The sequence below is a fragment of the Onychostruthus taczanowskii genome, unplaced genomic scaffold (assembly GCF_017590055.1).
Source record: "Onychostruthus taczanowskii isolate IOZ18803 unplaced genomic scaffold, ASM1759005v1 scaffold6, whole genome shotgun sequence".
Taxonomy (NCBI): domain Eukaryota; kingdom Metazoa; phylum Chordata; class Aves; order Passeriformes; family Passeridae; genus Onychostruthus; species Onychostruthus taczanowskii.
The window spans coordinates 15,332,637-15,346,650 of NW_024503679.1; the positions used below are offsets into that span (position 1 = coordinate 15,332,637).

General features: G+C 45.9%; 1 protein-coding gene across 1 annotated transcript in view; it reads right to left on the bottom strand.

Moving 5' to 3' along the window:
• Window positions 1-9,675: 9,675 nt before the first annotated feature.
• The window catches only part of ADAMTS17 (ADAM metallopeptidase with thrombospondin type 1 motif 17), a 154,653-nt gene continuing 150,314 nt past the window's right edge, over window positions 9,676-14,014 (bottom strand). The window contains exons 21-22 of the mRNA XM_041418728.1: window positions 12,285-12,462; window positions 9,676-10,128 (exon numbers count right to left, since the gene is read on the bottom strand). Of these exons, the coding sequence (XP_041274662.1) occupies window positions 9,977-10,128; window positions 12,285-12,462 (330 nt within the window). The 3' untranslated portion in view covers window positions 9,676-9,976. The remainder of the gene's footprint in view (window positions 10,129-12,284; window positions 12,463-14,014) is intronic.

A 14,014-nucleotide genomic window follows, 5' to 3' on the forward strand; every position in this document is an offset into this window, starting at 1 on the left:
GGTTCCCAACAGTCCATGCTGGTGTGAAGGTGTGAAGTAGGGAAGCCCACCTTGGACCACCTTCACAACGTCTGCAGGCTCTCTTGAACCACCCAGAGTTAATTCTAGAGCTGATCCAAGTTGCTGCCTGGAGAAGAAGGCACAGTTATTTACCTGCAGCAAATCCCATATGTGTTACTTCATCTAAGTCTCTTACCCCATCCTGTCCTGTTGCTTTATTGCCTTATGCTACCCTGTAGCACTGTCCACAATTCCAGTGGAGAGGATGTCCAAGAGCTCCAATCACAGGACAATACCACAGGCACAAACCATGCACCAGTCTCTTCATCAAGGCTTTGAAAGAGGTCTAAGATTTGAAAGCAAGGAGGGGCCAGTGTGAGGTGAGAAGGCAGCAGAGGAGCCAAGGCAGCAAGAGCTTTATCAGGAAACCAAGAACCTTCTCTGCTCCTGCTCTCAGGATAGAACAGCACACCAGCAAATCTGGCTGCAGACTGAAATCTTGGCTTTCCCTGAAGCCAATGGCAAACATCCCACTGGCTTCAATGGGAGCAGCACTCCATGCCAGATCTCGTGCTTCCCATTCCTCTGCTGTAGCCATGAGAGCAAGCTTCCCTTCCAAGGCTGTGTCTGCAGCTAGAGCCTCTAGGAGCAGGAGAATGGCTCTCCTTGCAGCCTGAGAAGTATCAATGGGAAATGAAAGACTTATTTTTAACAGAAATGGTGACTGTCCTAGTGAACAACTTGCTTAGAGTTATGGGACACTCTGGAGCCATTTCTTTCTCTCTCAAAAATTCCCCTTAGGCTTTAGGTGCCCACAGGGTGCCCAGCAGCTCAAGCACAGCTTTTGGCTGTGATGAAATCATGAGTGGGGGAAGTGGTTTGAGCTAGGTTATGCAACTATCAACACTCATCTCTCCCAGTCTTAACATCCCTCATTCCACTCCTGCTCACACAGCAGCACCTCAACACAGTGGAACTTACGGCAACACAGCAAACAGGCAGGAGAAGACTAAGTTTGGCCACTTCTGTTTTTACACAACAGAGCTGATGAAGGAAGAGATGCTGGAAGAGCTGTGCACTGACCACACAGGGCTCTACGTTTGCTCTGGCACAAGCATCCCTCTGCTGAGATGAGCATCTTGAGACCCCTGAGCTGTTTGTGAGGTGGCAAGGTCACATCTCTCATTTCCTGAAAATCTTTGCTTTCCTTGGCAGAAATAAAGGACTTTGTTAGGGAAATCTTGGTGGGTGTTTTGTGATCAGTCAAGCACAGCAGATGACTCGAGGGTGTATACAGGACCTCCCATCTTCTTGATGTAGGAAAATGATTCTGCTTGCTCCAGAAATTCAGGAGTCACCAGCATGGTGCTGACCACCTGTATTATTCCCTAGGTCACAAGGCATGTCTACTGGACAGATTGATGTCTGTACAGCTGACTGTTTGCATATCAATTCTAGAGGCAAAGGAAATTCTTCAAATCCCAGAGCACAAATGTGCACTGCTACAGAAAAGCAGGTGGAGATGTGCCAAGTTACAGCTCCTTAGCTGCTGCCCCTGTAAGGAATGCCCTGCAAGGAAAACTGGAAAATATTTCATGAAAGAGCAAAGATAACAAAAGACAATCTGGCAAAGGGTAGAATTTAATATTAATGGCTTTCCTTTAGTCACTGTATTTCCTGTTCCTAAGTTAACCCTCTAAAATCAGCCATGGGCAGAGAAGGGCTATAAACTTTTGCATATCTGAAAGATCTCAGAGCACTTTGCAAATGTCAGGGACTGTGGATGGATGGCTTTTCCCTGAGGAGACTGTCCATGCAGCCAATGGGCAGATGCTCCTTTGGCTGCTGAGGTCAAACACTAAGAAATTTGGCTACTCTGTAAGAACATCTTCCTTCTTTACCTCCCAGGTTCCTGTTATCACAGGAACCCAAAAGTGAGAGGACCTGGGCTTCCCTTGAGCTCAGTGTAACAAATCCCTTCCTGGTGGACAGATGGGTAACAGACACACAGCAGGGATGTTCTGGTGTCATTTCAGCCCAGCAGCCACTTCAGGATCTTGTCCCTGCAGACCTCAGGGTTCCATGGAGACAGCTAATGGCTGTGCCTGGCTCAGCTGCTGCTGTATCTGAACATCACCATTAAAGCCCACTGGAAGTCACCTTGAAAGGGAGCTGGACCAGCCCCACCTCCCCACCTTCCCTGCCAATTGGTGCTTGCCTGCAGGAGCCCAAAATCAGTCCAAGCAGATAAGAGATGGACAATGTGGCTCCTCAGAGTCCCAGGGTCCTTTGCTCAGAGGAGATCCTTCTATGCCCACCCACATCTTCCTCTAACCTGGCAAAGTACCTGAATTACTGAGCTGACTTGCCAAGAGAGATTTAAGCTGGAAACCTCTCTAGAAAGATGTCTCTCATTAGGAGCAGGGAGCTGGCTGGGGCACAGAGCTGGGAGAGGAGTGTTACTCATTCCTGCCTCACACTGGGCCCTTCAGACACTCTCCTCTCCTGCAAGATGCACTGTTCTGTGACTGCTGGCAGAAATTAATGAGCAGAGCTGGTTGAAAAACTTTCCATCAAAACAGTGCTTCTGCTTTGCCAGAAGATAGTTGAAAAATTAAGTGGAAAAATTAGAGAAGAGAGCCTGGGTTTTGGCTGACATTGTTGGTCCAAAAATCCCAAACTTGGGATTTTTTAGCCAAAAATGGAAGCATTTGGGGAAGGCAGGGGAGGAAAGGGAGGTGCCTGGCAAGATTTAGTGATACCCTGAAAAACATCTACAAAAATTTTCACAAATATGAGGGTGATTTTGTCAATTTTATCTTTTTTTTTTTTCCCATAGTAAAGGATACTTCTGCTTTTAGAACCATCCTATGGGGAGGCTGAAAACAAATAAATAAGCTTTTTCTTTCTTACCCATATGGCTACAGATCCCCCATAGCTTGTGGCATAAGCACAAGCAGCAGCTCCTCTGGAGAGCCACAGCAGAAGGACCAGATCTTTGCTAGGAGCTGCCCAAGAGCTGATCACCCCCAAAGTGTAACTCAGGAAGGGACACACACAGAGCTGGTGCTGCTGTGAGTTTGCACAGCTGATGGGAAGCCTCGATAACCTCTCAGCTGCCTTGCACACAAATAAACTGAGCCATGGGGACAGCCAGGGAACAGGGCTCGTGATGGAAGGCACTGTGCACACAGCTGCTGCAAAACCACCCGTGCTGAACACTCAGGCAGCCACAGCACAGGCAGAGAGTTGTTGTTGCAGGGAGAATGGCACATGAATACCCACAGGAAGCTCTTTTTCATCTTGCTTACACAATAATGTGTTTTTTCCTTTTCCCCCTTTATAATTGTTTCTTCAGCAAAGTATGGTTAGGGAAAAAATAATAAAAGAAGAAAGAAAGAGATGGAATCTTCCTTACCCTCTGAGAAATGTGGCTGACAGCATTTCTTGGGCTCAGTGTCACTGTCCTCTCCTCAAGGCATTGGTGGCCAGTGATGTGATGGGGGGAAGAAGCCACAAGTGAGAGCAGCTCCAGGGTGATGATGCCTGAGGAGAACAGAATTCCAGAATTCCAGCAGGGCCCTTCTTCCTGAACACAAACCTGGGCAGGGAACAGAGCTGACAGTGCTGAAGCCAGCACAGCACAGGAGGCACCAGCTCTGTGAGAAAACCAAATGTTGTTATTGAGCACTGGGGAGCAGAGCAGGTTCAATTTAAAGTGATTTTCTAAGGAGTGAGACCATGATTCTGGACAGGATTTCTATTTTAAACAACACCTAATATTTAAATTCAGTCTAGATGTGGATTTCATACCTTTTCCTGAATGAAAGCAGCACTGCAGGAAGCAGGCTCAGGAGTTCAGATGTGTCCTGGCAGGTCCCCTTGCTGACAGCCTGAGCTTGACTCTCATCCCACCACAGCCTGGGGTTACAGTCCCAGCCACTTCCAGCACAAGCAGCTCTGGCTCAGAGCCCCCAGAGTGATAAAAGACTTCTTGTGTGATCATCTCAGGAGGGAAGTTTGGTGCCAAACAAAGCTGCAGTCTGGTTGGGTCCTTTTGTCATCAGAGACAAAATCAAGGGGAAAAGTGCAGAGCTGGGGAAAGAAACAGAAACTGAAAAACGCTCAAATAATGTCTTTTCTGAGAAAATGAATGAAGTCCAACCTGAGAATGGCTTGTCTGGTTTTGCTGGACAGTTTGCACCGATCTTGGTGCAACATGAAAGACTTTGTTAGAAGATTCCCCTTTTTCACCAGTCCTTCAGCAGTCCAAGTACTTTCATTCCCTGTCTCCAGAAAGGCTCCAGTGATGCTGGAGTGTGCAGTGACCTTCCAGAAAGCTGTCAGAGATCCTTCAGCAGCTGGTGGTTTGTGGGGTGGTGGAGGCAGCCCTGCAGATGGTGAGCTGCCAGTGCTCTCCTGGTGAAAAATGAGTGTTTTCCTCCATTCCAGGCCACATGAAGAGCAGCATCCCATCCCATTCTTCCTGACACCATCAGAAGTGTGAGTGCACCAGAATGGGAGCACATCTGGCACGGATCTTCTCTGCCTGGAACTCCACAGCACACTGGTGTTTGCACTGACAGCAAGAAGAAAAGATCCCTTTCCCCATGGAAATGCTCCACGTGGTGTTGGGGAAAGCACAAAGGAAGATTTGGTTTTCACTCTACCAGAGAGCAGTCCTCAGCAGTGGTACTTGGTGAGCTGATGTGGGGATAAAGTGTTCCACATTTTGGAAGGCAAATTCCTTCCACAGCAAGCAGGGTGCTGCCAGCTTGCTGCAAGAGACAGCTGAGGCTGCCATGGACACCAGGAGAGTGAAGGGAGCATGTGGAGTTGGTGGAGGCAGAAGTGACCTCCAAGGAGGAGAGGAGTGATTTTACTTTCCTCCTGATCCTTCTGTGCCAGAGCCCCAGAGCCTTCTGACCCCACCTGCCTTTAGTGACCCTGGCTGAGGTGTCTTAAATAAAAAACAACTGAGCTCACAGGGAAGGGCAATGGCTTGGGTAGAAATGGGGATGAGGAATTAGAGAAACAGCAAATGGCTACATGCAAAATAGGCAAAGTAAGTATATAATCCTCCTGGATTTATAGGAGAGATATTGGCACATACCAGGAACATTTCAAGCCAAATGTATGACAGCATTCCTTACAGCCCTCCCACCCACTGCCATAGCCCAGCTTAATGCAAAGCCCTTTGGCTTCCCCAGGCTCAGAACTACATTTTATTGTTCAAACAGGTCAACAATTGCAATCAGATGTTGACTGCAGGCAAGGCACAAACACGATGATGTGTTCATGTGCAGCAGCACGTGGAGGGAGGCTCTGCAGTGCTGCTGCTGTGAATGGCCTGTGCAGGGTGGCAGCTGGGCTGGATCTCCCAAGGCTGCCTCAGAAGCCCATCAGTGTTGTGCCATGAATCCTGTGAGATCAGGAATGAGCCCTGTTATTAAAGTGTAAACTCCATTTCTGGAAATCACTGTGGGAGGAGGGCTCTCACACCAACTCTGCTTTGGTTTGTTATAAAATCAGACAATCCTTTGGGTGGGAAAAGACCTGTAAGATCATAGAGTCCAACCCAGCACTGCCAAGTCCACCACTCCCATGTTCCTGGGTTTTTAAGGCTGCTTTAGAAAGATGCTGCTCCCTTTTTAACAAGAATTGAGCTGGAGTGGGGTACAGATGATGGCATCTTTGTAAGACAGGCTGGGAGAGGATCCTAGAGGTGTATATGACTGCAAAAACAACCTTCACCGTGCTGGGGGAGCTAACAGAACAAAGATTCTGGCCAGTGACTACAACAAAGACATCCCAAACACGTGGCACTGAAGTAATTCTGTTTATTTCACACCAGGGCAGAGTGCAGCTAGGTTATGCAGATACCTTCCCAATGGATGGGATCCTTTTGCTCCAGTATAAATTTCCACACTCCCAGCACTGTTCATTGTCAGGGGATGCCTGTGGAGCTGCACCTTCCCCAAAAGCACTCTCAGAACATCCCTCTCCCCAGGCAGAAACTTCCCCCTCCCCACAGCCTGCCCAGGCACACACAGAGATATCCCAAACACAGCCTGGCACGCTCTTCCCAGACAGGAATTTTCTACTCTTGTGTCACTGACCACAGACCTGGCAAGGCATCGTTCAGGTGTTAACATCCCCATGCTTTATTTTGCAACCTGACCAGGACAAGACCCATCATTTCTTGGTTTTTAGCACACTGAGAACTCTGAGGTTCCACAATTTTACTGCCAAATGACCTTTTACACCGACCACAGCAATTAAACAGTTGGCTTGGATTTATCCAAATCCCAGTCTCAGTCCAGTATTACACAGATGCATAATGTACCACTTACAGCTTCACTCCTTTCTTTTCATATTCATGCTTTGGGTTGGCTTTGTATTTTTGTCTCAAGTTCAGAAATCTTATTAAAGATATTATGGAAAAAATAAATTTATTATTCAACATATTCAATTTGTTCAAAATGGAATGATCCTTTTTTCTTTTTTTTTTTTTTTTCTCTGTTTTGGCTTTCATTTACAACTGGTTCCATTCAGTTTGACTGTTTTTTTATCTTTTTCTATTTATAACCAGCACCAAGAAGAAAATTACCATGGATACAGTACATATGCAAATTAGCTAATGGAAAAATATATACATTTCACTCTGTAATGAGAAAACTTAAATGATATTATTGCCATGGAGAATATATCTCTGTATTATAATAAAATATCAAGCAATAATCAACTGCTAAGATTCTTTTCCACCAACAAAAAATAGCACCATACATGAGATAGTGAGAATCTACACTCAATAACACAATTGTGCAACTAGAAATGTACAGTACTTTAGTAACAGTACAGAGTATTGTTTATAATATGGAAATACCACCACTGTAATCAAAAGAGCATCAATCTCATATGAACAACTAAGAAAAGTATTGTTGTAGATACACTGAAACAGTTTCTTTTCTTTTCACCATAATGTGGGAACTGAGGGCAGAGCATAGCTGTGACTTCATTGTAAAGCTCCTATAAAGTGATAAAAACCAGAAGTGCAGGAATATTGAACAGAATTAGATTTTTTTGTAATTATTTTTCTGGCTGTTATGTGATGGGTTGTTGTCACCATGTGAAGTAAGAGAATTGAATAAAATGGAGCTGTGTTGTGCCATCAGTTCTAAATAATGTTGGAGGGTTTGATTATAAAAAATAAAAGGCTGATGCATGCTAATCTGTGAGCTGTGAGAGCAAGTGAGGTGTTTTTTTCTCAGTGCTCATACAGTTGAAAAAAAATCCTTGTAAATTCCTGTTTCCTTAGGTAGGACTCAGAACTTGCACCCAAGTGTCCTTTGGGTCCAGAACCCAGCAGGTTGGGTCAGGCCAGAGGTCTAACCAGCCTAGCACCCTGTCCTGGCCAGTGGCCAGTACTGAATTATTACTGAAAAACACAAAATCTAAAATCCTTCCTCTCTATGTCCTACCTTTTGCCTAGAGAGGGTCACAGATCAGCACCAGAAGGAAAACGTTCCTGCTGTGGAGAAGCACCTTTGATTCCCAGCAATGATAATTCACACAATTCTGCCAAGGTAACAGAGAAAATGTTGCCCATGAGAAGAAAATCAGCAAATTAAAAATGGAGTGAGGGGTGTCAGGGGATTCAGGGTGGCTGTGGGGGCAGGGAGGCAGCAAGGACAGTCCCAGTGCCACTGCTAAGGGGGAAACACCACTGTGGATTAGGCACATAAACCAGGTCCTATGGACTCTGTCTGATCTCCTGGAACTTTCTCACTTGCAGTTCTTCTATCTGTTAATTTGCCTAATAGAGTATCACCTGGTATTGTCTAAATCTTCCCTGTCACCCCTGCCAGCAATTTTCCCTTGATTGCTTGCTAAGTACTTATATAACCTCTGGGCTGGGCAACAGGGTGGGAATAACAGAAAAAGGAGATTTAATCCTGATTATGAATTGCAAAAAAAAAAAAAAAAAAAAAAAAAAAAAAAAAAAAAAAAAAAAAAATCCAGTATAACAAAAACCAAGCTGGAATCATTTCCCTGATAGAGAAAATCATCTGAGGCATTGGAAAGCAGATCTGTTTGAGACAGGCACTTGAGGAAAAAAGGTGTGCCAATGTGCCCTTGTGCATCAGGCCAGCCCTGGTGCACACACACAAGCACAGATGTAAATGTGAAGCCCACACAGGGTTAGTCTGTTGATGAACATTATCTCCCTGTGCTTGAAATATTTAGCCCTTAACAAAATGCTAATAGGTAATTCCAGTGAGGTCCTGGATATGGAAAGAACAGCACTAAGCAAAAATTGCTTTAAAGATGTTAGGTACTCAGAGTCTTTATCCTTCCTTGCATTGACAAAAAGAGACAACAGCAACAAAGACAACCTGGGGCCAGGTGAGAGCTGCAAGCCAGCCTGGCCCAGGGGCTGGGGGAGCAGCTGGGCTTGGCTCTGTGCTCAGCTCCAAGGAGTCAAACAGTCCCACACGGTTCCAGAGTGAGCACAAAGCTGCAATTATCCAAAGGACTCTGTTCCTGTCACCAGGAGGGGGCTGAAACTCAGCCATGGCCTTGGGCCCGGGCAAGGGAACGATGCTGGAGCAAGATGTGACAGGGAGACACTGATGTATGTGACAAGGGAGGGGACAAGCCCTGCCCTGGGCAGACCTCCTGTTTCAAGTCTCACGGCACAGAGAGGAGTCTGGTTTAAAGTGCAGAGACATGGCAGAGAGTATTGTGTGGGCAGCACCTGTAAGTGCTCTGACAGCACCAAACCTATAGCACCAAACCTGACAGCACCACAGAAGTGACACAGGGAGCACCCAAAACAGCAATGGAAGCCTGAGCTCTTGGCTTCCTACAAGCTCCAGGTTACACTTTGAATGTCTTGCATCCCTGGCTACTTCTGGTTACTCCAAAAGCTACATAAGCTCAGCTGTGTAAAAGAGCCCAGAGATAGAAAACACCTGTTCTGCTCCCCACTACATCCTTTTAATAAAGATTGTTCCAAATTCAGTTTCTGTTCCAACCCTATCCAGTTTCACAGTCCTCTTAAAAGAACCAACAGTCTCATTATCTGATTGACTTCTAAAAATTGGAGAGAGCTTAAGCCAAGCAATCCCTCAGTGAGCTCTACTGGATGAAATGATTTCTGGCTTCTCCCATCTCATGTAAATGGTTCTTGTTTAAAAGTAACTATCTACGGCTGTTAATAAGCTTCCATTTCATTAAGCTCAGAGAAAAATTAGGTTTCATAAAAGAAACTCTATTATTCTGGGGAAAAGATAGAGAGGATTGTTTTTTAAAATTAGAAGGAAAGGCACTCCCTATTAGTGGCTCTGAAAATACGACTTGGAATGTTGGATATAATTATACTGAGTATTCTCTAGGAAATTCAGAGATGTCCATCCTCTGCTATCAGTTTTCACAAGCTTTTACAGAAAATCCTCTCTTTAAACTAAACCTTTCATTGATGCATGTCCCTCCAAGCCCACTCTGCAGTGGGATAACTGCTGGGAATTGAAAACAACAGATAAAAGCCAAGATTAAAAGATTAAGTAATGTCTCTACCTTTGCTGAATTATTTTGCCAGAGGCCTTCCTCCATGGAGGTACCCATAACCTTATCCAATGTAATCACTTTGCAACTCTTGTCCTTTTCTTTAATGGTAGCAAGCCATCCAGTGGCTGGTGATTTAATATATTAAAAAAGCATTAACGAAAAATGTGAGGATGTCAAAATATTCAGAAATGATTGGCTCCTTGAGATGACCCTTTCTGTGTGTTTTTCTTAAGGTGGATGAGCGGATGACTTTGGTATCCAGTCTGTAGGATTAGTTTCAAGTCTCATTAGGTGTGCTTTGGGATCCACCACGCTGTAGCAACTCATGAAGTTCCAGTACTCAGACCTACTAGTCTGTGATTTCCATACAAACAGCTGGAAGACTCTAAGGAATGGCACAGGTTCATTAACTCTTCTGCTGCATCTTGTTTGCATAAAAGTCTCTGCAGGTCTGGCAGCAGCGCTGGTACCACCGCATGTCCTGGCACAGGTTCTTCTCACGGATCACCCTGCAGTACACTGTCCACTGGTCCCCCGTGCACTTGTAGGTGAGGGCAGCTTGGGAGGAGACAAGAAAGGAGAAACTGCCAGATTAGCCAGGGAACAGCGCTGCAGGTGTGACCAAAAGCCCTGCACACGAGCGGAGGGAGGGCCACGCTCGCTGCCGGCACTGGAGAGCAGGTGAGGTTCTCTCTGCCAAAATATTGGGCTCTTGGAAGTGCTTCCTTCCTTCCTTCCCTGGCCATGAATGGGGAATGCAAACCTCCTCCTGCTGCACCTGTTTTGTCTCAGAGGCAAACAGGCCTGGATGAACAAACCATCCAAAGATGCAGCCCAGATTTAAGGCCATGAACTCCATGGAGATGGATAAATCACACAACTGGCAAGAGCACCTGAGACAGACCTTATGAATGTGAGATGGGAGAGTTCACATAAAAGAAACTAAGCCACAAACAAGGCCAGGACTAAAATTTCAAAGGTCCAAGGTCCCTCACAGGTTGTGAAGGAAGACAAGAAAGAAGTGACAGGATAAATCCCTCTGAATGTGATGACAATGAGAGACACTGGACACAGACATAAAAGCCAGGTGAGGTGAACTCCACATTTAGATATTTTTGGAAATGTTATCCAAGACAAAAAACCATTCTGAAGTAGGGACAAGACAGCATGGAGTCTGTAGACTACTGGGATTTTTTTCTGATTTTTTTTCCTTCCATTGCAGAAAAGAGAAAATTCTGTTTAACGATAATCCAATTAGAATTGTTTATAAGCAAAAAGAGCAAAACACTCAATGATATGTCTTTCCACTAATATCAAATATCATTATTTCTGGCCCTGGTGATTCCAAGCCTGGTTTAGAAACAAAAGCATCCCAAATTGCTTGCAGATTATTTTCAGCAGGGACTTGAGCCTCCTCAGTCTTCTAAACACATGAGCATTTTATTGCTTTGTCCTAAAATGTGAATTAGGATGGATTTCTTGTCTCATCAGTGTATCAAGGGCTTACATCTCAAATGAAATGTTTTCCTTCCACTATGCTCTTAGTGCTAAAATATCTGGGAAGTACTCTCATACCAAAAGAGGATAGAAACCTCTCAGCATGAGTGCATTTGCAAAAATGAAAGTCCCCATTTTCTCTAAAAACATCTGGTAAACTTTTGGGGAACAAATTTCACTTCAGAAGCTTCAACTCCAGCCCTAGTTTAAGTGTTATTTAATAATGGAGAACATTATTAGAAAATGGTTCTCTATTATTTAGCAGCTCTGTGTTTTCATGTGTGTTAGAGGTTTCTTAGCCTGTAAGATCAGATTTAAGATCAGCTCAGATGTGACAGAGGAGGCTGCTCTTTCTGGTAACCTCTTGTTTACAACCCAGCCTCTTCTACCAAAAGGGGGACAGGAGGCACCCATGAGGCTGGGTTAGTGCATGTAGCTGATGCCTTAATTTAGCTTCATCTTACTGGTGATGATGTGTGAAATGTAAAGAAACCAACTTGATTCTTGGAGCTGTGGTGGAACACACAGGGCTGAAGTTAAAAAAAAAATATATTTAGTATATTTATATTTTTTCCCCTTATAAACTAATGTGAAAAATCATGAGATTCCCACAAATTTGTATTAACAGAGGCATTCTTAATTAGTAGCATGTCTTAAGTACAGTGTTAGGTGTTTCAGGAGACAGATGGTTATCACCATATTCCCATCCCAGCCAGGGACACAAGGAATGCAGGGAGGGTGAGGAGGAGGACAGTGACAGAAAATCATAGGGTCAGGAAGAGGCTGGATGCTCTCTTGCCCCTCTGGGCAAATCAATCCATCAAACCACCCGTCAGGGTCATGCATTTTCTTGGGACACAATGAATAAATGATCCCACTCCACACTCACTGCAGCACAGGCAGCGTGTGGAAGAGTTTGTGATGGAGAAAGATGCACCTGCCAGCTCCCTCACCTGTGACTGATCAATCAATCAATCAATCAGTCAGTCAATCAATCCAATCACCCACCATTTGTGTGCTCCTGCTGCTCTCTTGAGCTCCATCCTCTGCCATGCCAAGCACTCCACCTGGGCACAGCCTGAGGCAGGGCTCAGACAGGACCTACCCACACCAGACCTTTAGGCTGGAGTCTGGCCGAGCCTCTCCCGATTTCTGGCCCCGGACAATCACTGCAGCCCCCGGGCAGCTGGCACCTTCCCCCCCGGCCCCTGACTCACCCAGCCTGGGCGAGGTGATGGTGTTGACGTTGATCCTGTCGTTGCAGACCTCCTGGTGGCACTGCCTGTAGGCCGCGGGCTTGGCCAGCGCCGGGCACTCGCTGCCGTGGCGCCCGGTCACTTTGTGCATGCACTGCACCACGCGCGACTGCAGCCCCTTGCCGCACGTCGAGGAGCACTGCAGGAGAGAGCACACTGAGCTTCCGTGCCACAGCACAGCAGGAGTCACTGCCAGAGCACAGGGTGCAGCCACTGTGCTGCTGAGGGCTCACAGCTGGCTCTCCGTGGCACCAGGGACACTCTGTGTGGCTGCTGTGCTGGCTGTGATGGTTTTGCACCTTCAGGGAGTGCTGTGAGCAGAGGAACTCACCTGGCTCAGGGAAGGAACTTGTCTTTCTGCCCTGAGTTCACCTACTCTGACTGTCCTCTGTGGATGCCCATGGGGCTCAAGCAGGCAAAAATGCAATTCCCCCCACCAGTCATGAAGACGCAAAACTGAAAAATGTGCAATTATGGACCAGCAGCTTCCACCTCCCTCTCTGTGAGGGACTCAGTGGTTCTTGGTTTAAAAGCTCTCTCCAATACATGGATGGTCTAACAAGGCTTCCTCCACAGACAGGATGACCACAGCCAGGCACCGACATCAGATAAATCCCAGGATTCCAGCAGAGGCTGGCAGCTCCTGCGTGCCCAGAGCTCTGAGAAGCTCTGTTCTGGAGAGAACAAATCAGGTATTCCAGTTTCACTCCCATCTATCCCTGCTGTCTGGCCCTTGCCTGTCCTCCTGGGAGCAATTGCAAATTGTACTCATGAGTTTTGGCTGCTATTAGCCAGGAGGCCCAGCCTGTTCATATGCTCTCTTTGTTGTCATACAGTCAGAGTCCCTCCCTCTCCCTCCCTCTTCCTCTGGCCCAGTCACTTGTGATTTACAATGTCCTACTTGCACGCTGTTCAATTTTAATAAAGCAAACACAGTGAGCACAGGGAGGTGCAGCAGCTGGAGTCAATAAAAGAACCTTGTATTTAACATAAAGAAACAATGGCTTGCAAGACTTGGGTAAGATTCCTGTTTCTGCTAAAGCCACACACAAGCAAATGATGGGGGAGAGGAGGAGGTGAGGGAAAGCCCAGGAGGTAGCAACAGAATGATGTAAAAAAAGGTCATGTTTTCTGTCCTCTGCTGTTTCTCACCAAAGTCAGGGCACTGGAGCTTTCTCCCTGAAAACCACCATCACCTCAGAGAGGTAATTCTCAAAGGAGAGATGCCAAACACTGGAGAGGTTCAGAAGCTGGGCATCAGTGAGGCTGGACTGAAGTCCAGGTACAAATCCTGTGTGTGCAGTGTGGATGCTTGTGAGACCCAGAGCCAAAGGCAGAACATGTGGATGCACACAGGGCTCCACCTCCACATCCAAGGAGGATGAGTACAGCAAAGCTGTGATCATTTTGGTCTAGAAGTATCACAAGAAACCCTTGCAGTTTGGGTTTTTTTCCTTTACAATCTCCTTATTTCAATTTAAGTTCAACACCAGTTTATGACAGATACTTTTACACTTAGATTTTTCAGGTGTTGAATTTACATAAAAAATTGATCACTGTCAAATACTACCTCAGCAGTGGTTATAGTATTTAGGATTATGCTGAATGAACCCTTCCCCTGCCCTACAGTAAGCTATTCCAAAAATCAGGAATTAAAGTCCCTGATGTAAATCCCCTTCACAATCTGAATT